Genomic DNA, 23302 nt, shown 5'->3' on the forward strand with positions numbered 1-23302 from the left:
CTCTTGATGTCATGAGTTTTCGGTAGATTGTCATCGATTCACAAAGTTCGAGAAAGCTGAAAAAATCATATACACTATGTGCAAAATTTGTAGCTAATAAGCATGTTTTCTGACAAGCACGTGTCGGGTGTATTCGGCACTTGTGTGACAAACTCTAGTTTATTATATTTTTTTTTATATTTTGACAGATAATAACTTATTGTTTGCACAAAAAGAGAATTAGAATAATTTAATTATATATTTTTTTCAAATGTAACTCATTTTCTAACATTTTTCTAAATAATTGTTGCTGTTGTATTTTGAATGTACATTTGTAGTTATTTCTATAGCAAACTGTCAACAGTTAATTTATTAATGTTCACAGTCTCATTGACTGTTTATCTCTGAAACATTAATCATCCATAACAAAGTAAAATTGTGAACATTATTGTGATGTTACTATGACCGTATAGTTATGTTTTAGCGTTCCCGGAGAATAGTTACTATTTTGGGGTAGTTATAAACTTTAAAGAATATTTTCCGCTAGGATATGTTATGTCAAATCAGCAAACAAATAAGAAAAAAAAGGAAACACAAAGAAACCGAACATAAGCATATTATCATTTTCAAACACCTAGCTATATCTAAATCCTAGTTTTTTTGTAAGAGAATATAATAATTAAAATAATTTTAAACAAATGACATACATAATTATGTATTAACTTTAAACCAAATTTATTTTGAGGGTTTGTATATGAACTTCAAACACATGCTTATAACTCACCATTTAACATGAATATTCTCATTACTATATCTAGGTTATTTTATCGTGTTTTCGTATGGCGCCCCGCCATGCAAAGATATGACAGATAAACGAAAAGGTGAAAACGTGAAAACGTGATAGTTATGGTATGTCGCGTTTTCGCGCGGCGGGTTTTCGCCCAGACATGCAAAGATACGACAAATTGTAGATTTTGAAGACAGATCTATAGAATGTGACAACGTGTCGATCGTGCTTTCATTTGGCGGGGCGAAAGGTCGCCAGGCGAAAACACATCAAAGTTGCATTTTTCCTCTCGTCACGCGAAAATGGTAGATCTATTCACGTTTTCGCAATTTTGCCCTGAAAACATATTCATACGACATGGCATACATCATCCACCATAGATGGTAGAAAATGACAGTTCTTACACGTCAGTCGTTTCTATTTATAGTTTAAAATGTTAATTACAGTTTATCCAGTGCGATAAAAAGTTTCTTGGGTACATGCAGATAATTAAATTAACAGCAAAGCTACCAAAATAATTTTAATTGTAAAAGATTTAAAAGATAGAAATATCAGCAAATGAGATTCTCAGTCAACTTGAAGGTATTTTTAAGACATTTTGTATTAATATTTGGTAAAAATCATATCTATGTTGTGTTCGTCTGCTTATGAAAAAATAACAGACGAATACGATTTGTAGCGTGATTTGTTTGTCTATTTCCAAGTTTTTTTAGGGAATTATCAGAAAATGTTTTATTTTTAAATTTTATCTCTAAATGACTTCGTTTTCATTCTCTTTTTAATTTTAAAAAATAAATATGACAAATTTGGTTTTTGGTTGCCTGCTTACCGAGTGTTTTTTCTTGTATTTTCATGGACTACCCAAAATTTTAATATGTTTAGGTTACTATTAGATCTAGTTATAATAATCTATGTCAATTATTTCTTTTTCAGAATTGAAGGATGAACTCATTACATGGTACAACACCAATCAAAGTACAGTTCCTCTTTCACCACTCACAGATGATCCCCATACCCCTCTTGCTGGATTCTATATTTTGCCAGAAATTGACATACAGACTAATTTACTAGGCAGAAGGAAAGAAACAACTAGAGTCAAGTCGTTAGAGGACCTGTTTACATCTGGTAGAAATGTTCCATGTGAAATATATTTATCAGCTGTTGCTGGATTTGGGAAAACTGCATTTTCAAAATATCTCGCTATAACATGGTGTCAAGCTCATAAAAGGGATGAAAATTACAACCATTTTAAAGAAGAAGAGTTGCAAGCGTTATCTGGCTTCGAGTTTTTATTTCTAGTGATATTGAGAGATTCAGCTGAAATCTGTGATGTTGACGACATGATCAAACAACAAATCATAAATAATCTTCCTTGTAAATCTGAAATACCAAAAACTCTTTTAAATGACATTTTACGTGATGAAAAATGTCTTGTGATATTAGATGGACTAGATGAATGGTTTCATCCTGAAAACGAGTGTACAAGAATTCCTAAAAGTATTCCACATCGATATGCACGTGAAAAGTGTTTAATCTTAACAACGACCCGGCCATGGAAGCTTGGAGTCTCAAACTTAAAAACAAGTCAAATGAACAAAACAGTAGAGCTTGTTAAACTAAATGAAGATAATGCTTGGCAGTTTAAGCTTAACACAATGAAAATTTTGATAGGCAACACTGAAGATGATGAACTGATAAATGAAGTGTGTACATTTGAAGAAGAAATCAGTGACCATGACCTTGATGAAATGGAATCCACCCCTCTCCTGTTACTCTATCTTATATGTTTATGGGTTGAAAAAATTCAAATAGGAAATTCAGCAGTAGAATTATATACAGGCATTATTCAGCTCCTTCTATCTAGAACAGAAAAGTTACATGGAAAGTTTCATTCATCGTGTATGACATCTCCGAGTAAAGTTCCCGAATGTTTCAGAAAACATAAACATTTCTGTAGGTACTACATGTTTTTGGTGACCATTGGGAAACTAGCTTTTTATACACTATTCAGTAAGAAAAAGGAGCACACATTAGTATTTGATGAAAATGTTGCAGAAAAATATCTTAACCCAGAAGATTTGAAATCAAGCTGTCTATCAGGAATATTATCAGAAAGTAAAGTGAAAACATTAATAAATGAAAGTTGTAAAATCTCATTTTCACATAAAACAGTGCAGGAATACTTTTCAGCAATATTCATAAGTTTTCAAAATACAGGTGAAGTTCAAAAAATCATCTTTGAAGAGTGCAACTGTTTACAAAATATTCTAGACATGTCAAAAGTGTTTGGCTTTATTAGTGGTATGAACCCTAAATTAATGTCTACAATATCAAGTGATTTGATGCCTGTGATATACAATGATAAAAAAACAAGCAAATACAGAACTTTGACATGTTATGATTACATGTACATTGATCCATTACAAAACATACAAGACATGTACATTTCTTGTGCCAAAGAAAGCCAGGAAAACAAAGACCTCAAATTGTGTTTTACAAGATTTCTTCATTAATGAAAAATGTCAACAAGAAAACTACTTCAAACAATTACAACATTTATGTCAACAAAACAAAGAAAATATAAAATCAATAATGATAGAAAATAAAGATATTTGTAGTCTACAAGAAATTATCAGTTTGTTTACACTCTCTGACCTTCCACATATAGAGAAATTATTCTATAAAGGTGAAATTGTAGAAGAAGAAATAATGAGCTTGTTATTGAACCCTTTAAAATGTTTAACTGTGAGATCAAGTAAATGGGAAAATCATCAATTTGTAGGAGAACTTTGCCAGCTGTCTGCAGAGATAAATGGACGACTGGTAAAATTACAACAACTGGAGTGTTTATATATAGAATATTTCACTATGACCCACGAGGTAATGGAGACATTGTTAAATTTCCTCACTAGTAAAAAATCAATGAAAGAAATAGGATTGTACAGGTTATACTGTAGTGATCACAAGAATACTTCATGTAGGGGATTCAACCTTGACCTGTCTCAACATTCACAACTAAGATGTTTAGCATTGAACTGGATACCTGTGTCACAATTAAACATGGATGTATCGTTGTTAGAGGACTGTGATGTAGGTGAATTATATAAACCTGGTGTTGTGTCATCTTATCTCAGTCAACTACCAGCAGCCAGTAAACTACAAACATTTGAGTGTGCTAGTCTAGAATCTTCCAGTGACATAGAAACAATGTTACAAACATTATCATTGTTATATCATGTGAAAGATGTTACGTTGGCTTACATCAATCTAGGTGAAAGATCATTAACACTGTCACCTCAAATGATCAATATTGAACGTGTTTACTTGTATAAGATAACAATGTCTTGTTCAGTGTTATATGATCTCATTACTGTTATAAACAAACTACCACATACAGTGACAGTATCTATGGGAGGTTGTGATATAAAACCAAAAACAGAATTTGAAAACTTTAAAACATTTATAAAACAATCAGACAATTTTGTGGTCACCTATGATGGCACCTTGAAGTCTGGAGAGTACTGGTTTGAGTTTAAAACAACAACAAGTACTGAGTTACCTTAAATGAACTTGGGAGAAATAATTTATAAATAGATAATGAGACAAGTGACAGGTGAAATAGACATCATTTTTTATTTTGAGACATTTAATCAATAATTTGCTGTACATAACAATGTGATGTGAATGGAAACTGAAGATTTTCTTCTTAGGACAACAAATGTGGATTACATTTAGATGTGTTTAACCAAAGTAAGTGTTGTTTATTTTTCTACTTTATAATAGTAATATGTGGCATATCCATGTACTTGTTGTTCCGGGGCTTGGTCCAAGCATTATTAGCCTTACTATAAGAGATGTCATCAAAATCAGTCTTGGTCAGATCATCCTGTGACCAACTCGTTACCTTTTGGGCAGATTGTCAGTACATTTTTAGCTCCACTATACGAAGTATATGGAGAGCTGTCCTACTCACCCCGGCGACCGCGTCCAGATTTCAGATTTAAGTTTTGGTGCAGTAAAATGTATTTCACTATAACTTTTTCATTTCTTAAGGTATCAACTTCAAACTTCAAATATATATTTATAATCACCAACTTCATCTTATGTGACAAAGTTCATAATTCTTGCATCATTTTTTTCAGATTTATCTCCCCTTGAACTTAGAATTTTCCTTAAAAAATATTATTTTTCACTATAACTTTTTAGCTCACCTGAGCATATGCTCAGGATGAGCTATTAGGATCACTCTTCGTCCGTCGTCCGTTGTCCGTTCACACTTTTAAAACGACATCTCCTCTGAAACCATAAGGCAGATCATAATGAAACTTCACAGGGATGTTCCTTGTGTGAAGCCTTAACAAAGTTGTTCAAAGAATTCCATTCCATGCAGAACTCAACCATCTGGTTGCCATGGCAACCGAAAGAAAAACTTTAAATGTATTCTTTTAAAAAACCCTAAGAGCTAGAGCTTAGATATTTGGCATGAAACATGTTCTAATGAGTGTCTACCAAGTTTGTTCAAATAAAAGCCCTGGGGTCAAAATTGGCCCCTCCCCAGGCGGTCATTGATTTTCCCTATATAGTAAAAACTTAAAATATCTTCTTTTAAAGAACTCATAGAGCTAGAGCTAAGATATTTAGCATGAAGCATGTTGTAATGAGTGTCTACCAAGTTTGTTCAAATAAAAGCCCTGGGGACAAAATTGGCCCCCCAGGGGGTCTTTGATTTTCCCTAAATGCATATAGTAAAAACGTAAAATATCTTCTTTTAAAGAACCCAAAGAGCTAGAGCTAAGATATTTAGCATGAAACATCTTCTAATGAGTGTCTACCAAGTTTGTTCAAATAAAAGCCCTGGGGTCAAAATTGGCCCTGCCCCAGGGGGTCATTGATTTTCCCATAATAATATATGCATAAAGTTAAAACTTAAAATATCTTCTTTTAAAGACCCCAAAGAGCTAGAGCTAAGATATTTAGCATGAAACATTTTCTAATGAGTTTCTACCAAGTTTGTTCAAATAAAAGCCCTGGGGTCAAAATTGGCCCCGCCCCAGGGGGTCATTGATTTTCCCTATATGCATATAGTAAAAACTTAAAATATCTTCTTTTAAAGAACTCAAAGAGCTAGAGCTAAGATATTTAGCATGAAACATGCTCCAATTGGTGTCTACCAAGTTTGTTCAAATAAAAGCCCTGAGGTCAAAATTGGCCCCGCCCCGCGCGTCATTGATTTTCCTTAAATGCATAAAGCAAAAACTTAAAAAATCTTCTTTGAAAAACCCAAATAGCTAGAGTTTAGATATTAAGCATGAAACATCTTCTAGTGAGTGTCTACCAAGTTTGTTCAAATAAAAGCCCTTGGGTCAAAATTGGCCCCACCCCAGGGGGTCTTTGATTTTCCCTATATGCATAAAGTAAAAACTTAAAATATCTTCTTTTAAAGAACTCAAAGAGCTAGAGTTTAGATATTAAGCATGAAACATCTTCTAGTGAGTGTCTACAAAGTTTATTCAAATAAAAGCCCTGGGGCGGAAGGAGGGGGGGGGGGGTAGATCGTTGTTTTTCAGTATATGTGTGCAGTAAAAAGTTAACATCCTGAAACATCTTCTAATGGGTGTCTTTCAAGTTTGTTCAAATAAAAGCCCTGGGGTTTAAACATGGCCCTGCTCTGGGTGCCTTTATACAGGTGAGTGACTTCAGGGCCATCATGGCCCTCTTGTTCATTTCTTAAGGTATCAACTTCATACTTCAATTGTATGTTTCTTATTATCAACTACATCTTATGTTACAAGGTTCATAACTCTAGCCCCAATATTTCAGCTTTATCTCCCCTTGAACTTAGAATATTCCTAAAAAAATAGTGTTTTTACTGTAACTTCTTTATTACTTAAGGGGTCAACTTCATACTTCAAATATATGTTTCTTATCATCAACCACATCTTATGTGACAAGATTTATAACTCTAGCCCCAATATTTCAGATTTATCTCCCCTTGAACTTAGAATATTCCTTAAAAATAAAATTTCTTTTACTGTAACTTCTTTATTACTTAAAGGATCAACCTCTTACTTCAAATATATATTTCTTAATTATCAGCAACCATATCTTATGTTACAAGGTTTATAACTCTAGCACCAATATTTTCAGATTTATCTCCCCTTGAACTTAGAATTTTCCTTAGATATATTACTTTTACTGTAACTTCTTTATTACTTAAGGTTCAAATATATGTTCCTTATCATTAACCACATAAGTCATAATCTAGTATCAATGTTGCAAGAATTATCTCCCCGTTAACTTAGATTTTTTTTTACTTTAAAAGTGTTATTTTTACTATAACGTCTTTAGTTTTAAAGGTATCTACCTCAAACTTCAAATATATATTCCTTATCATGAACCACATCTTATGTGACAAAGTTCATAACTCTTGAAGCAATCTTTTCAGATTTATCTCCCTTTGAACTTACAAATTGAAAGAAATAAGTGAACACTTCTGAACCGTGACACTCCCCTGCTATATTGAAATTTATCCTTGAATTTCACAGAGTTACAGAGCAATGTAATCTAAACTCTGAATTGTATCCAGTCACAGTCCCATGTCACAGGGTGAGAAAAATGTGCAGCCCGACTGGGACGCGAACCCTCAGAATACCGTACCGCAGCTCTACCATTACTGAGCTATCTGGCAGCTTACACTATATCCCCCATAAAAAGTTAACAGTTCTGAACCGTGACATGTGGAAAAATGTTACAAGTAGCAAAAATATGAAAGAGTGACAATTATTTTTTATTTTGTCGCACTTTTTTACCTTTTGTCAGTATTTTGTGAATGAGCCCTTCAACGGCGACAACACAAATAAGAAAAATGAGGGAGGGGAGATAATTTTTTTCATGCGCCAATAAAGAATTCATTTTGTTGCCCCATTTTAGTGTACAACCGCCTTAAATTTGGTGTTTTATCATACTGTCACCTGTGCATCCCACCGATAACAATGTCTATTTTATTTAATTTATTTTGTTTTGTCCCCGTCAAGGGGGGGGGGGGGTGACAAAAAATGGAAATTATAGTAAAGAAAACAACAAAACAAAAATAAGTATTGTGCAGCCTGGTGGGGACACGAACCTAGGACCCTCGGAATACCATACCATGGCTCTACCGACTGAGCTATGCGGCCTCACTCTTTAATACATTTCTCCCCTACTAAATAGTAAATTTCGCTTCAGATACTGTCCTACTAATTGAAAATTCATCCTCAAATTTCACAGGTTACAAAGTAATGTAAATTTAACTCTGAGCTATATTCAGACACAGCCAACAGTTGGGCTCCAAATGTCACAGGGTGAGAAGAATGTGCAGCCTGACCGGGACTCAAACACGGGACCCTTAGAATAGGTCCGTACCACAGCTCTTACTGGCTGAGCTATCCAGGGGCTAACACATCTTCTCCCCTGAGCAACACATAAATATAATATTACATCCAGGACATGCCTTTTTTTTAAAAGAAGTTTATAAAAGGTAAAGGGGAAAGGTCTTGTTTATTATAGTGCCACCACTACTATGAGACACCTTTTGCTTGCATACCATGTACCTCCAAACTCAATTCTACCTGTATGCCAGGCGCCAGGCGTGTAGAAACCGGTAACCATTCATTTTAACTACCTTGAGGCTCACGAAGTGACCATTTCGGAACGAGTCCCATTTGAAACATTCATCTTTCAATTAGCGCTCCCCGTGGGGCTCGAACCTTCAACCTCACGATCAGAAGGTAGATGCCTTAACCACTAGGTCAATGGTACCAAATACACGTACACACTGAAATATGTATTATATTACCCTTTGTTGAAATTTTTCAAACTCCACTGTTGTAAATTCCGGGATCAACATCATTTATAATGTTAACATTTAATTTCTATTATTCAAATGTTGTTTTTAGCTCGACTATTCGCAGAATAATCGAGCTAATACAGTCACCCATTTGTCGGCGTCGGCGTCCCTGTGGTTAAGTTTTTGCATGTAAGCTGGTATCTCCATAACTACTGAAGGGAATGGATTGAAACTTCACACACTTGTTCTCTGTGATTATCTAAGATGATTGGCACAAGTCCCATAACTCTGATTTGCTTTTTTACATAATTATGCCCCTTTTTCGAATTCTTGGTTAAGTTTTTGCGTGTAAGCTGGCATCTCCATAACTACTGAAGGGTTTGTACCTTTAGCATTATTATACTCAATGAAACACCCTTGTGACAACTTTTCGAATAGTCGAGCGTTACTGTGTTCCGACAGTTCTTGTCTGACTATATATATTTCTACAGGAACATATCATGGTGTTTTCATTGTCACTCCAACATTATCTCTTATACAAATTAATCAATTTGTATAATTATATGCAACAAGATTAAAAATGTTTCATGCATATAAAAAGTTCATAATTTTAGTCCAATTTGAATTAACAAAAAATAGATAAATACAGAATCCCTAAAGAAAGCCCAACACGGCAAAATTGAAAATGTTGCAGGCTCGGTTTGATTGAGCCTGTTCATGGACGGTACTGGAAAGTGCAAGTTACTGTCCACGCCCCCTAGCACCGGCTTAAGCAGAATTCAACATTTAAACTTGAAATAGTAAAATTTCGAATTAAGAAACATCCGCAGATGTGTTCATACGGCGGTTATCATGGAACCTTCAATGTGACACTTCCGTGCCATTCCATGAAAAGCGGCGTATGGTCCCCAAGTAATAAAAAGCGGGTGCCCTAAACGAGAAAACAATGGGCGGAACTAAATAAAATGGAATTTTGAAAGGAGATCAGAGGTTATGAAGACTCTTTAATGTCCTACCATTATTGGTTATTTTGTAACAGGGTGAAAAAAATGTGCAGCCTGACCTGGACTCAAACCTGGGACACTCAGAATACCTTACCACAGCTCTACCGACTGAGCTATTAAGCAGCTTACACATCAACCCTCAAATTTCTAAGGGTAATACAGAGCTATGTGAATTGAACTCTGAGCTATATGCAGTCAAGGCAACACATTGGGCGCCAATTAACATAAACAGGATGAGAAAAATGTGCAGCCAGACCGGGATTTTAACCCGAGACCCTCATAGTACCATACTGAGCCACTTACACATTTGCTCCCCTAAACAGTGAACAGTTATGAACCATGGCATAATCTTATTAATCCAATCCATGTGATCATTATCCAATTAAATACAAATACTACAGTGTATGTCTATAAAAAATTTAAGAAAAGTTCTGCTATCAATTAATAAATGCAAATTAAGTAAATGGAAATCTAAATATTCAAGGGAGATGATCTCTTGTCGAGTTGTTACATCTTCATCTAGTGATCCAAGGATCATGAGATACTAAGATTCCATCTTCACCATGCTATCTCACTCATCCACTTTATCTAGATCTTTTCTCTTAACCCTTTACCACATATATACGCGAAACAACGCACTTTCGACCCCCCCCCTTTTTTTAGGCCTCAAAAAGTGAAAAAATGTCCTTTTTGGTTAGGGGGGTTTGAAGGGGGGCGGAGTCCCCCTCATCGCCAAGAAAATTTTGGACTTGTGAGAGGCTAAAAATGACCCCAGGTCGATCATAATGTAACGTTTAACCAACGCTGAAAAGCCTTTGACTCTATCTCAATCCCTTGAGAAGTTGCAGCACTTTGAAATAAATTTTGATGGAAAAAATCGAGGCAAAATAGTGTTTTTTGGCAATTTTGAGATGTCCCCTCGTTGCCATGGTAACAGGAAATTTAAGACTGAGCATGTCGTTACAAAGGCAATGGTCCAGTCAACATTTGTGCCAAGTTTGATTAGTATTGAAGCATTTTTCATAGTTTAATAGCAGTTTGAAGTTGTAACAGGAGGCTTTTCAGTGAAAACGGCCATTTTTCACAATATGCTCATGGGGGAAAGGGTTAAAATAATGATTTCATTGCCAAATAATGTGTTTTACTCTATTATCATATACCAAAATATTTTCCCAGGAAATTTTGACTGTTATAAACTAACAAAACTCAGATTTTTAACAAATCAAAGTCATTAAAATTAATGATGTCTTATGAAGAAACATAATTACACTAGAATTAAAAAAGCATTTTAAACAGTTCTCTCTTAAAGTGACATTATGCTCATATTTTCATAGTCAAGTTGAGCTGAAATGATTTTATATTTCAAAAAATTGACTGTCAAAATGTTGTTTGACCAACAGTTGATATAGAAAAATGTTAAGGGTAAAATTATAAATCTGTCTAAAATCTTTCTTTTCTGATTTAAAGTCCCATGAATGGTTCAGTTTTATATATTTTGAATCATTTAGCCACAGGCAAGCATATAATGTCTCTGACTGGTGAATACTTGTACTCAGGATTTGTACTCAACTTTTTTCTTATCAACAAGCCAATTTAACCGCAACAACTAGAAAAACCAAAATTAAAATAAAGCCAGTCAAAAAATAATATTTCTATCCACATATTCATCAATTTCCTGGACCTCCATCTATTTGATGAGCTTTTTCAAATTGTAAATCTTTCATCTTATTTTATTTAATATATAAATATTAAAACTTTATTTGTATGTTTATATACAGCTTGAATAGTCTGTAATGACTAAGATAGACAGATAAGAACAAACAATTTAGTAAACATGAGTTACATCCCTAAAAATGAAGAAAAAAAATGAAACCCAAAAAGAAAGTGCCATGAACAGCAAAATTATAAACATTTGACTTATTTTGGAAAATATTTTAAATCTATAAACAGTTATGTTGAAATATCTGATTTAAATGTTTTGTTTTTAGCTCACCTGTCACAAAGTGACAGGGTGAGCTTTTGTGATCGCTTTTCGTCCGGCGTCCGTCCGTCGTCCGTCCGTCGTCCGTCTGTAAACTTTTACTTTAAATGACATCTCCTCATAAAACACTAAGCCAATTTCATCCAAACTTCACAGGAATGTTCCTTTGGTGGTCACCTTTAAAAATTGTTCAAAGAATTTAATTCCATGCAGAACTCTGGTTGCCATGGCAACCGAAAGACAAAACTTTAAATATCTTCTTTTAAAGAACCCAAAGAGCTAGAGCTAAAGATATTTAGCATGAAACATGTTCTAATGGGTCTCTACCAAGATTGTTCAAATAAAAGCCCTGGGGTCAAAATTGGCCCCGCCCCGGGGGGGTCATTGATTTTCCCTATTTGCATATAATAAAAACTTAAAAAATCTTCTTTTAAAGAACTCAAAGAGCTATGGCTAAGATATTGAGCATCAAACATGTTCTAATAAGTGTCTACCAAGTTTGTTCAAATAAAAGCCCTGAGGTCAAAATTGGCCCCGCCCCAGGGGGTCATTGATTTTCCCTATATGCATATAGTAAAAACTAAAAAAAATCTTCTTTTAAAGAACCAAAAGAGTTAGAGCTAAGATATGTAGCATGAAACATGTTCTAATAAGTGTCTACCAAGTTTGTTCAAATAAAAGCCCTGGGGTCAAAATTGGCCCAGCCCCAGGGGGTCATTGATTTTTCCTATATGCATATAGTAAAAACTTAAAAATCTTCTTTTAAAGAACTCAAAGAGCTATGGCTAAGATATTTAGCATGAAACATGATCTAATAGGTGTCTACCAAGTTTGTTCAAATAAAAGCCCTGGGGTCAAAACTGGCCCCGCCCCGGGGGTCATTGATTTTCTTTATATGTGTATAGCAACAACTTAAAATCTTCTTTGAAAAAACACAAATAGCTAGAGTTTAGATATTAAGCATGAAACATCTTCAAGTAAGTGTCTACAAAGTTTGTTCAAATAAAAGCCCTGGGGTCAAAACTGGCCCGGCCCCAGGAGTGCCATTTTTTTTAACTATATGTGTATAGTAAAAACTTTAAAAAAATCTTCTTTTAAAAAGCCCAATGAGCTAGAGCTTAGATGTTTAGCATGAAACATCTTCTTATGGGTGTCTACCAAGTTTGTGCAAATAAAAGCCCTTGGGTTAAATTGGCCCTGCAACGTTGGGTGGGGGTGGGGGTTGGGGGGCCTATATACAGGTGAGCAACCTCAGGGCCATCATGGCCCTCTTGTTATGCAATGCTGCAGACTCAGTTTGATCAGGCCAATTAGAAGGTAGTGGTGATAATTATGGGTCAAAAATTAATCAAATGTTTAAATGCATTAGATCTATATCATTTTCTTCTGATATGATTTACTTTTAATAATGGGTCATTATCAATTCAAATGTTTCTTTGATATTTATGCCCATGCTTTATGTAAATAATAGATTAATGACATGCCAGCTAGATACATTGTATCTCAGTCAATACAGCCCACATATACATGTATGTATAATATTCTGAGGAACCCAGGTTTGATTCCAGTCAAACAGATGTATAATATTCTGAGGATCCCAGGTTCGATTCCTGTCAAGCGGCATATTTTTCTTACCCTGTGATATTTGGTGCAAAATGTGAAATATAGAGCTTATAGGAAGTATACTCTGTTATTCATGAAACGAATTGTGAAAAAAATTCAATATGGCAGGGATTTCACAGTGTAAACTTCTATAACAAACCTTATATCTCAGTTGGTAGAGCTGTGGTATTCAATGCATGTCAGGTTTGAGCTCCAGTCAGGCAGCATATTTTCACCCTGTTACTTTTAGGGTCCAAAATGAAGCTATGACGATACTCTAAGTCAATTCACTTTGTCACTTAAGTGTTCCAATGAATAGTACAAATTTCAATAAAGTGTCCCCGGGTTATGTCAATGCAATGATGAGGGAAAATGTTTAAGCTCACTCACAGTAGACCTGGGGTATGGTATTTAAAGGGTTCTCTGTTTTTTGGTAGTCCAAATGGTTTCCGAGTGATACTTAGAGAATGCTTAGGCTTAGGAACTTCATACTTAGTATGGTGAGTGTCCATGACCAGAAAATGACCCCTAGTATTTTTGGGGTCATGAGGGCAAAGGTCAAGGTCACATCGACCTTGTAGGTAAAAACGGTTTCCGATGAATAACTAACGAACGCTTAGGCCTAGGAACTTCAAACTTGGTGTAGTAATTGATCACGACCAACAGATGACCCCTTTTAATTTTGGGGTCAAGGGGTCAAAGGTCAAGGTCATACTGACCTTTTAGGTAAAAACTGTTTCCAATGAATAACTAACGAACGCTAAGGCCTAGGAATGTCAAACTTATTATGGTGATTGTTAATGACAGGTAAATAACCCATTTTGATTTTGGGGTCAATTGTTCAAAGGTCAAGGTCACATTGACCTTGTAGGTAAAAACGGTTTCTGATCAATAACTTAAAAACGCTTAGTCCTAGGAACTTGAAACGTGGTATGGTGATTGTTTGTGACCAGCAGATGACCCCTTTTGATTTTGGGGTCAAGGGGTCAAAGTTACACTGACCTTGTAGGTAAAAACGGATTCCAATCAATAACTTGACAAACCATATGCTATTGGCGTTCAAACTACTTAGGTGCATCATACTTGACCAGTAGATGACTCATATCGATTTTGAAGTCAAGGGGGTCAAATGTCAAAGTCAGATTGACCTTGTAGTCAAAAACTTTTTCCGATCAATGAATTGACAAACTATTAGCTGTTTGCCCTCAAAATTTGAAGTTGCATTGGTCTTGGCCAGAACATGACTTTTTGGATTTTTGGGGTTAAGGGGTCAAAGGTTAAGATCATATTGACCTTATATGTAAAAATCTTTCTGATCAATATCCCAACAACTCATGGTCCCTTTACCTTCAAGCTTCACAGATTCATTGGTCTTTGCCAGTAGATAACCCCTATTTATTGAAGGGTCAAAGGTCAATGTCTTATGATATTGACCGTGTTTATAAAGACAGTTGTTGACCAAAAACTTAACAACTTAAGTTGCCTAGGTTGATTTTTATACTCCAAAAAAACGAAGTTTGGGGGGTATATAGGTGTCACCCGGTGGTCGGTCAGTTTGTTGGTCGGGCGGTCGGTCGGTCCAGACGTCCGTTGCATTTTCCTTGTCCGGAGCATAACTTGAAGACTAATGGTTGGAATTCAATATAACTACATACAATGGTCAATCACATTTAGAGGAATTGCAGTGCACAGGAACCATAACTCTATCTTGACTAATTACAGTTATTGCCCTTTGTTACTTTTCCTTGTCCGGGGCATAACTTGAAAACTACTGGTTGGAATTCTAAACAACTTCATACAATTGTCAAACACAATAAGGGAAAGTGTTGTGTACAAGAACCATAACTGTATCTAAAGTAATTACAGAGTTATTGCCCATTGTTGCTTTTCGATTGCTTTTTTTGTCCGGACCATAACTTGAAGACTAATAGTTTGAATTCAATATAACTACATAAAATGGTCAAGCACATAGAGAGGAAGTGCAGTGCACAAGATCCATAACTCTATCTTGACTAATTACAGAGTTATTGCCCTTTGTTACTTTTCCTTGTCCGGGGCATAACTTGAAAACTACTGGTTGGAATTCAAAACAACTTCATACAATTGTCAAACACAATAAGGGGAAGTGCAGTGCACAAGAACCATAACTCTATCTAAAGTAATTACAGAGTTATTGCCCTTTGTTACTTTTCCATTGATTTTTTTTTTGTCCGGAGCATAAGTTGAAGATAAATGGTTGGAATTCAATATAACTTCATACAATGGTCAAGCACATTGAGAGAAAGTGCAGTGCACAAGAACCATAACTCCATCTTGACTAATTACAGAGTTATTGCCCTTTGTTACTTTTCCTTGTCCAGAGCATTCCTGTACGAAAATTCTGAGCCAATTCTGTACAGACTCTGTACCAACTCTGGTTGTTATAGAGGCAGATTTTCATTTTTCTGTACAGAGTTGACACCGACACAGAATTGGACTCAGAATCTGCCTAAGAAATAGATGATTTTCTGTGCAGAATAAAACAGAATCAAAAAATTTTCTGTACAGAAAAATTTTCACACAGATATTTTGCTCTTTGTTATTTTCACAAGACAGAATTTCAATACTTAGAAAAAAAATTGAGGCAGAATTTACATAGACACACAGAATTTTAACACTTAGATAAATCTTGCGACAGAATTTACTTTTCTAGCCAGAATTTCACTCTGAGTTAATCTCAGAATAGTAGATAGATATTCTGTAATATCAGGTGTAACCCCCATGTAACCCCTGTTGGTCAATTCAAATCTCTCAGACTGCCACACGAGGTTTTATTACACAAAGTGTCTTCACATTGGCAAAGATTAAAACATTAGCAAAAGATGAATATGTTTTGTTTAGTTTATTTTTCTAATGATAAGTAAACATTAGTTAGTTGTTGTGAAGAGCAATCATGTAGAGACTTGAAATTCTCAGATTTAAGGGCCAAAGAGGAATTATGATGGAATTATAATCAAAACCAGAGGTAAGATTTTGCAATGTTTTCTTTTAATTTTTCTTTGAATTATTTGGTTATACCTCCGCTATAGATAAAAAGAAAATATTTATACATCTTTTAATAGTCTATGAATTATCTATATTAGTTAAATTTACTCTGATTTGAGACAGACCACTATGGTCTAATGAGTATAAAATTAATGCACTCAGAGGTCAAAGCTGGGCCAGTGAAATTATTAGTTCATAAATTGCTTTTTGATCAGTTGATAGCTCAAGATCTTTTTTTTTTTAATTTCTTGCTCTATTATGCAATAACTAGTTTAGCTTTTGGTTTTGCTATTCTATAATTCAATCCATTTAGTTTGAATTAATCAATTCAAAACTTCCAGGAAATTATGTAGAATGTATGACCAGCAATGGTTGCTATGGTCAGTACTTATCAGCAATTCTATTTTTAGAATATTGGCCACTTGTAAATCTCTCCTATTTTAGGTTATGTTGCGATTTACATAACTGTGTAGATTTGTAACACAAGCTTTGGTCAGGGATGATATATGTAAACAGTTTTATTAGTCAGTGACTTTGATGTTACTTGGTGCAAAAAAACTTAAGGTATATAGGTATACAATTTTAACTGTTTTATATACACATTGAAATATTTTACAATTTTTGCATATCATTTAATAATAGAATGAACATAATTCAAATTTTTTTTTTACTCTATATTACATCAGGATGTGTGTGTGGTGCAAAGACAGACACAAGCCAAATCCCTATGATGACAGCGCCCTCAACAAGGCTATTACTCATTGGATAGACCTCTCAGGAAAGAAATGAATAAAAATTGTTAATTAAAATTAATAAATAAGAAATGTTCAAAAGGAAAATTGATTTTATTTTTAGCCAAAAAAATGAAAATCTGTACAGAATATTTTCTGTACAGAATTTTTTCTGTGCAGAATTCCCTTTCAGATATTTCCTATGGACAGGGTTAATTTTGTACAGAATATGAAGAAGCCCAGATTTTTTTCTGCCCAGATTTTTTTTCTGCCCAGATTTTTTTTTTCTGCCCAGATTTTTTTCTGCCCAGAAAATAATCGGCTTAATTTAAATATTTCAGAAAAAATCTGTACAGATTTCGTTCTTTATCCTTATTGCTAAAATCTATTAATAGAATTCTGGTTCAACTTTGTTTCATTTGACCAGATTTTTTTCTGTACAGACTCTGTACAGAGTTTTCTAAATAAAGTCTGTACAGATTCTGTCTGCATTCTGCCCAGACTTTTTCGTACAGGTTATTTGAAATCTACTGTTTGGAATACAAAACATATTCATACATTTGTCAAGGACATTAAAAGGAAGTGCAGTGCACAAGAGCCAAAACTCCATTTTGACAAAATACAGACTTACTGCCCTTTGATACTTTTCCTTGTCAGGAGCATAACTCAAAACGTACTGGTTGGAATTCAAAACAACTTCATACAATGGTCAAGCACAATAAGAGGAAGTGCAGTGCACAAGAACTAGAACTCTATCTTCAGTATTTATAGAGTTATTGTCCTTTGTTCCTTTTCTTTGTCTTTCTGGACTTATTACAGAGTAATTCAATTAAACTTCATCAATGGCCAACCACATTGAAAGGAAATGCAACATATAAGAACCACAACTATCTTTAATTGCCCATAACCCTATATTTCAATTCTTTTACAAGGTATTCTGTTACTATAACATCCTCATTTCCGAAGCAGTCTTGTGGGCGTATTAATCACATTTAGTGATAGTTCTAGTTTTTATTAAACTAAAGATGCTTTTGGTATACACATTTCAAGGTCTTATGTAATATAACAACTTGGCTGTCATTAATAAGGCCTACATGATTTATAAAATTTATACATATGTTATTTGGTAAAATTTTTTGTCATATATATATTGCTGCACACAACCTTTGCAATCACAATGACCTATTAAGTATTCATGACCAGTAGATAACCCCAGTGTCTTTTCTAGGATTCGAAAAACAGGGGGGATTTTTATCGAAAAGTTAGAATTCATTACATTTGTTGACCTCTTTCCTTCTTTATCTATTTAAAATTTCCCCCTGCCTCTGAAAAAATAGTGGGGAATTCTCAAAAATATGGGTGAATCCCCCATCCCCCAACCTAGAATAGACACTGTAACCCTAATTGATTTTTTGTCACTAGGTCAAAAGTCAGTAATAATAAATAACCTGATCACATGACTAATGGACTGTCGATAGGGGGCATACATGTTTTACAAACATATCTTGTTCAATTTAACCTACTCCATAGCTCACTAAATTTAAAATATCAGCTATCTTTATTGTTTTGGAAACATATGAACAAATTCCACCAAATATTAAAGAAGATGTGGCATTTTTCCTGCACAAACTAATAAGAAACTAAAATACCACAGGATTGAGATATTTGTATTAAATCAAATTCAACTTTATCACTCAATATATTTAAAAAAGTTCTAATAGTTAACATCTATCCCTAGTACTTGACATGAAGGATAAATTTAAAAAAAACATATCAAATTTCACAATATAACAAAAGAGCCATATTACTTTCCCTATGAATCCTGAAGGCAAAATCAGGTACAACAATTAATATATGCATTTAAAAAGCAACAGCAAGATAAAAGAAATTCAACCTTAATAGTTCTAATATCATATCTATTAACAGCTCTTATTTTGCAACACAATAAATAAAATCCCCTGTTCTTTCATTAAATAATAATCAAATGGTAGCATTTTTCCTTTAATGACCTATGAAATTAAGCAAAATCACTAAAATTCATAATATGCACTTATTTTGGAAATCTCCAGTCCAAGGGAGGTAACTGGATGTTCTCAAACCTGCGAATTCATGACACACGACTTAATAATTAAAGATTTAAGCTCTACATCAAGTTTTACATATCTTAATATTACGGATGATAGAAATACAATATTTTACACCTAAACTAATCAATATAAAGCAGTTAAAAAGTGTAATTTACAATTTATCTCATTAATATTGTGATAAATGGAAGGTATCTTTATAATTCCTTTATTTTTCAACTCATAGAAAAAGACTATTTTAGCTTTTTTAGTAATTTTCTTTCAAATAAAGTTAATATTCATACTCACGTATAACTAGATTGAGAATAAATATGTTTTAGGCTGAATTGCAGTCGGGGACATTCTATGTGCTCAGTCCGGTTCACTACCTGGCCGGGAGGGGACAACACGAGATGTCTTCGGGGGTGCCTTGCATTATCAGACACGACGTTATGCATTACGTTGCATGTTACGTAGCAATCTTGGATCCATGACTTCTATAGCTAACAATAACTTTCCATAGCAACCAGTGAATCTACCATTGAATTTCATAGCAAGGAAACTATTGATTTTTGTATAATAGCAACCTGTGACTTCTTTTGTAACTATTGTTGTCCCTTAACAGACCTTTCCAGTGTTTACAGTTTTATGTAACTTGGCTAACTTGTTATCCAATCGCTACACTGAGATAATACATAGTCACTGGTTGACCTGGTTTGCACAAAAGAACACGTGCTTATGTTTGTGATACTGTTTGTGAGCAGTTGACCTAGCAATGAATGGAAAATGTGTGGCTAAATGTTACGCTACGAAAAACCGGAAATAGCCACATGTGACTTCTTTTGTAACTATTGTTGTCCCTTAATTATAAGTAGCAACCAGTGATGTTTTTACAGATGTACTTCAGATATAAATATAAACTTTGTGATATCACTTTCAGATTTAGATTTAATATATTTGCTTCATTTCATAATACTACTTGTTCCTTGTCATTAAGTGTATTTATATTCATGCGAGCGATATAAGGGTCACCGGGATAGCCCTCTTGTTTTTCATAGTTTGTGGCTAATGTAAAATTTGGACTTTTCAAAACCTGTCACAATTCTTCCAAGAAAACTGCTGTATTGAATGATGTGAATTTTGATATCACAAATTCAAAATTGTACCAGTTTATGTTAAATGTTGAATAATGCTTTAGCCGGTGCTAGGGGGGCGTGAACGGTAGTTTGCACTTAACAGTACCGTCCATAAACAGACTCAATCAAACCGAGCCTGCAATATTTTCAATTATGCCGTGTTTGGATTTCTTTAGGGGTTCTTTTTTCTTTATTGTATAAACATGCTTACATGGTAATGAAAAAAAAGAAACTCTGTTCTTTCAATGTGACATTACAGTAAATATAATGCACAAAAATAAGCTATGAAATTTTTACTAAATTCACAGGATATAAACATGTTTTAGAGCATAATATAATGTCATACAATTTTTTAAATATATGTGAGATACCTGGTAATAAGTATGTTAGCTCAAGATGCTTCTTACATTTGTTATTGTAAGATTGTTATTTTAAATCTTTGTTTGGTTTGTATTTTCAGCATTATGTGTATTCCTTCTTCCAAGAAATGGACAGATTCACAAACGACTTCTATTATTCGAAGAACTGACATTCATGTGAAATTTTCTGTGTTTATGATATGAACAAAATCATAGAATACATGTGTTTATGATATGAACAAAATCATAGAATACAAAATGGGTCCTAAACCAACATAATGTGTCAAATCGGATTCATGAACAGTACATGTATGGAGAAATTTTGCATGTGTGCAAATACTGAAGTCACCTAGTGTAATGACGTCCAACAACTGGTTGAAGATACTGGTAAAAATATATAATAGTTGATATTAACATTTCTCTTTAAAACTCAAGACTCAAATGAGTACCTGTCACTTAGTTATTGCCAGAGAGTTGCAGTCATTGTATTGTTTAAAACATGGATAATACAGCTCATACAATTCAAGGCATGAATAAGCTTACTCGTGCAATATTGCGTTATATTAACTCTCAGGAAATTTATTTAGTGAATGTATACATAGATATTTGTTTAGAATTTTTACTGTATAGTATGTGCATTATTTATATTCATGTATAATATGTAAATATACATTGCTGTAATATAGAACTGCTAGTCAATATTTGTACAAAAAAACTTTCAAGAAGAAACATTATGTCCAACCATTAGTGTATGTAGTAGGTTAGTGAGTGAGTTTTATTTAAATACGGTCACTTCAGCTTAAATTGACAATGAAAAAATTATGTCACTGTCAATTAGAAAATGTACATGAATGTCCACTTAAATATGATAAATTATATTTTTGCGTTATCTTTGAAATCATAGTAAATGCTTATCATTTGTTAATGAAAAAAATCACTTATAGATGTATATAATTTTTTAAGACAAAATGAATTAAGATTTATTTTCATTCATATGTTGAAATTTTTAATATAGATCTGTGACTAGTATTATACAACAGCTTATCAAGTTGTGTTTCTATTCAAAGTTACACAAGTATTGTTTTCTTATATGTTTTAACTCAACATTTTTTTTTTAAAAAAAAAGGTATTGTTACAGTCATATTGGCGTTGCCGTCCGCAAACTTGTACCTTGATCAGAACTTTTAAATTTCTTAGTGTATTGTCTTCATACTTGGCCACAACACCTCTTGATACAAGACCTTTCAGTAGACTAGACTTACCTTGACCTTTGTTCATAAATGACCTTGACCTTCAATGTCAAATGTAAAAAAAATGCTTGTTTCTTGCTATAAGCTGGTGGCTATAACTTCAAACTTGAACATAATAATCTTTTAAGATAGCCCTTTAAGTTAACCAGACATACTTTGATCTTCACTCATGAATTATGACCTAGACTTTGAAGGTCAAATTAATTATTTATTGCTGTAACTGACTGCAACTTTGTTAATATTGAATGGATTGACTTCATATTATAACAAAACATTCTTTAGGATAAGACCTTTCATGTATATCAAACTCAAATTGACCTTGGCTCTTTAAAAACATTGGCCTTGAAGGCTAACTGATTTTCGCTATAATTTTATGTTACAATGTACTATGTAATTTGAATCCACAGATTTTTAGATTATTAAGTTAAATAATTTACATATGGCCTTGACCTTTAGGTAACATTGACTGTCAAATGATTGATTGATTGAATGATTGACTTTTGATTATATTTTCTTAACATTGTCGTTTATCAATGGAAAAGTTCATACTAAGCATAACTAGACAGACCTATAAAAATATGAAAAGGAAAACTACACTTTTTTCTTTAGACTCGAGATTAGTTTAAGCCGTTTATTTGTTTGCTTTCAAAAGGTCGAGCGTTGTCCCTGCCCAGAAGTGGCTCGTGTTTATGAGTTGCTGTAAATAGATTTTTATGTCCCGCCACAAAATGGCCGGGCATATAGTGTTACTCTGCTTATTATGGTTAAATTATTTTTGGCAGAGTAATGCCCCATTTAATTTTAAAAAAAAGAAAATTGTTTTGATTATCTCCCTAATTGTTGTTGACACTGTAAAAAGTTAACTCAAATTTGTCATATGGATATATCATAGAAATACTCAGGTTGAGTTCGAAATATGTCATGGTTTGATGATTTTTGACAGAGTTAGATCTATCAGTCTTGAACTTTGTAAAAATAAGTTATTTTAATTTCCCTTCATTATCTTCCCAACAGTTTTACAAATTCAAATAAAATTTTCCATACGGATACATTAAGAGAATTCTCAGGTGAAGTTTGAATTTCGTCATGCCTTGTTGATTTTTGGAAGAGATATGCCCCTTTAACTGTGAAAAAATAAGAATAAAGATATTTTCAGTTCTAGTTTATTATCTTCCAAACTGTTGTACACATTGAACCCAAATTTAACATATTGATATGTCATAGGTATACGCAGGTCAATGTCGTATTTGGTCATGGTTTGATAGTTTTTGATACAGAGTTATGCCCCTTGAACTTTTGGGGAAAAAGAAGAAGTTGGCAATTTCTGTTCATTATCTCCCAAACACTTGGTCTCATTCGACTCAAATTTGACTTACAGATAATCACAGGAATAAACAGGTTTGTATTTGGTCATGGTTCGATGATTTTGGTCAGAGTTATTCCTCTTGAAAGTTTGAAATTTCCATTTTCCACACTCCTACTTTTTAAGTAATGTATGCATAATGTTAATCGCATGTGCAGGTATTAAACAAGAAAATACAAGTCAAGTTAAATTATTAAA

At 33.7% G+C, this 23302-nt stretch overlaps 1 protein-coding gene across 1 annotated transcript in view; it reads left to right on the plus strand.

Moving 5' to 3' along the window:
* The window catches only part of LOC132744755 (uncharacterized), a 28908-nt gene extending 8180 nt beyond the window's left edge, over positions 1–20728 (plus strand). The window contains exons 5-6 of the mRNA XM_060733569.1: positions 1700–4516; positions 20593–20728. Coding sequence (XP_060589552.1) covers positions 1700–3279 — 1580 coding nt within the window. The 3' untranslated portion in view covers positions 3280–4516; positions 20593–20728. The remainder of the gene's footprint in view (positions 1–1699; positions 4517–20592) is intronic.
* Positions 20729–23302: the final 2574 nt, after the last annotated feature.

Source organism: Ruditapes philippinarum, unplaced genomic scaffold, assembly GCF_026571515.1.
Source record: "Ruditapes philippinarum isolate M1 unplaced genomic scaffold, ASM2657151v2 ctg4016_1_1_1_1, whole genome shotgun sequence".
NCBI classification, from domain to species: Eukaryota; Metazoa; Mollusca; class Bivalvia; order Venerida; family Veneridae; genus Ruditapes; species Ruditapes philippinarum.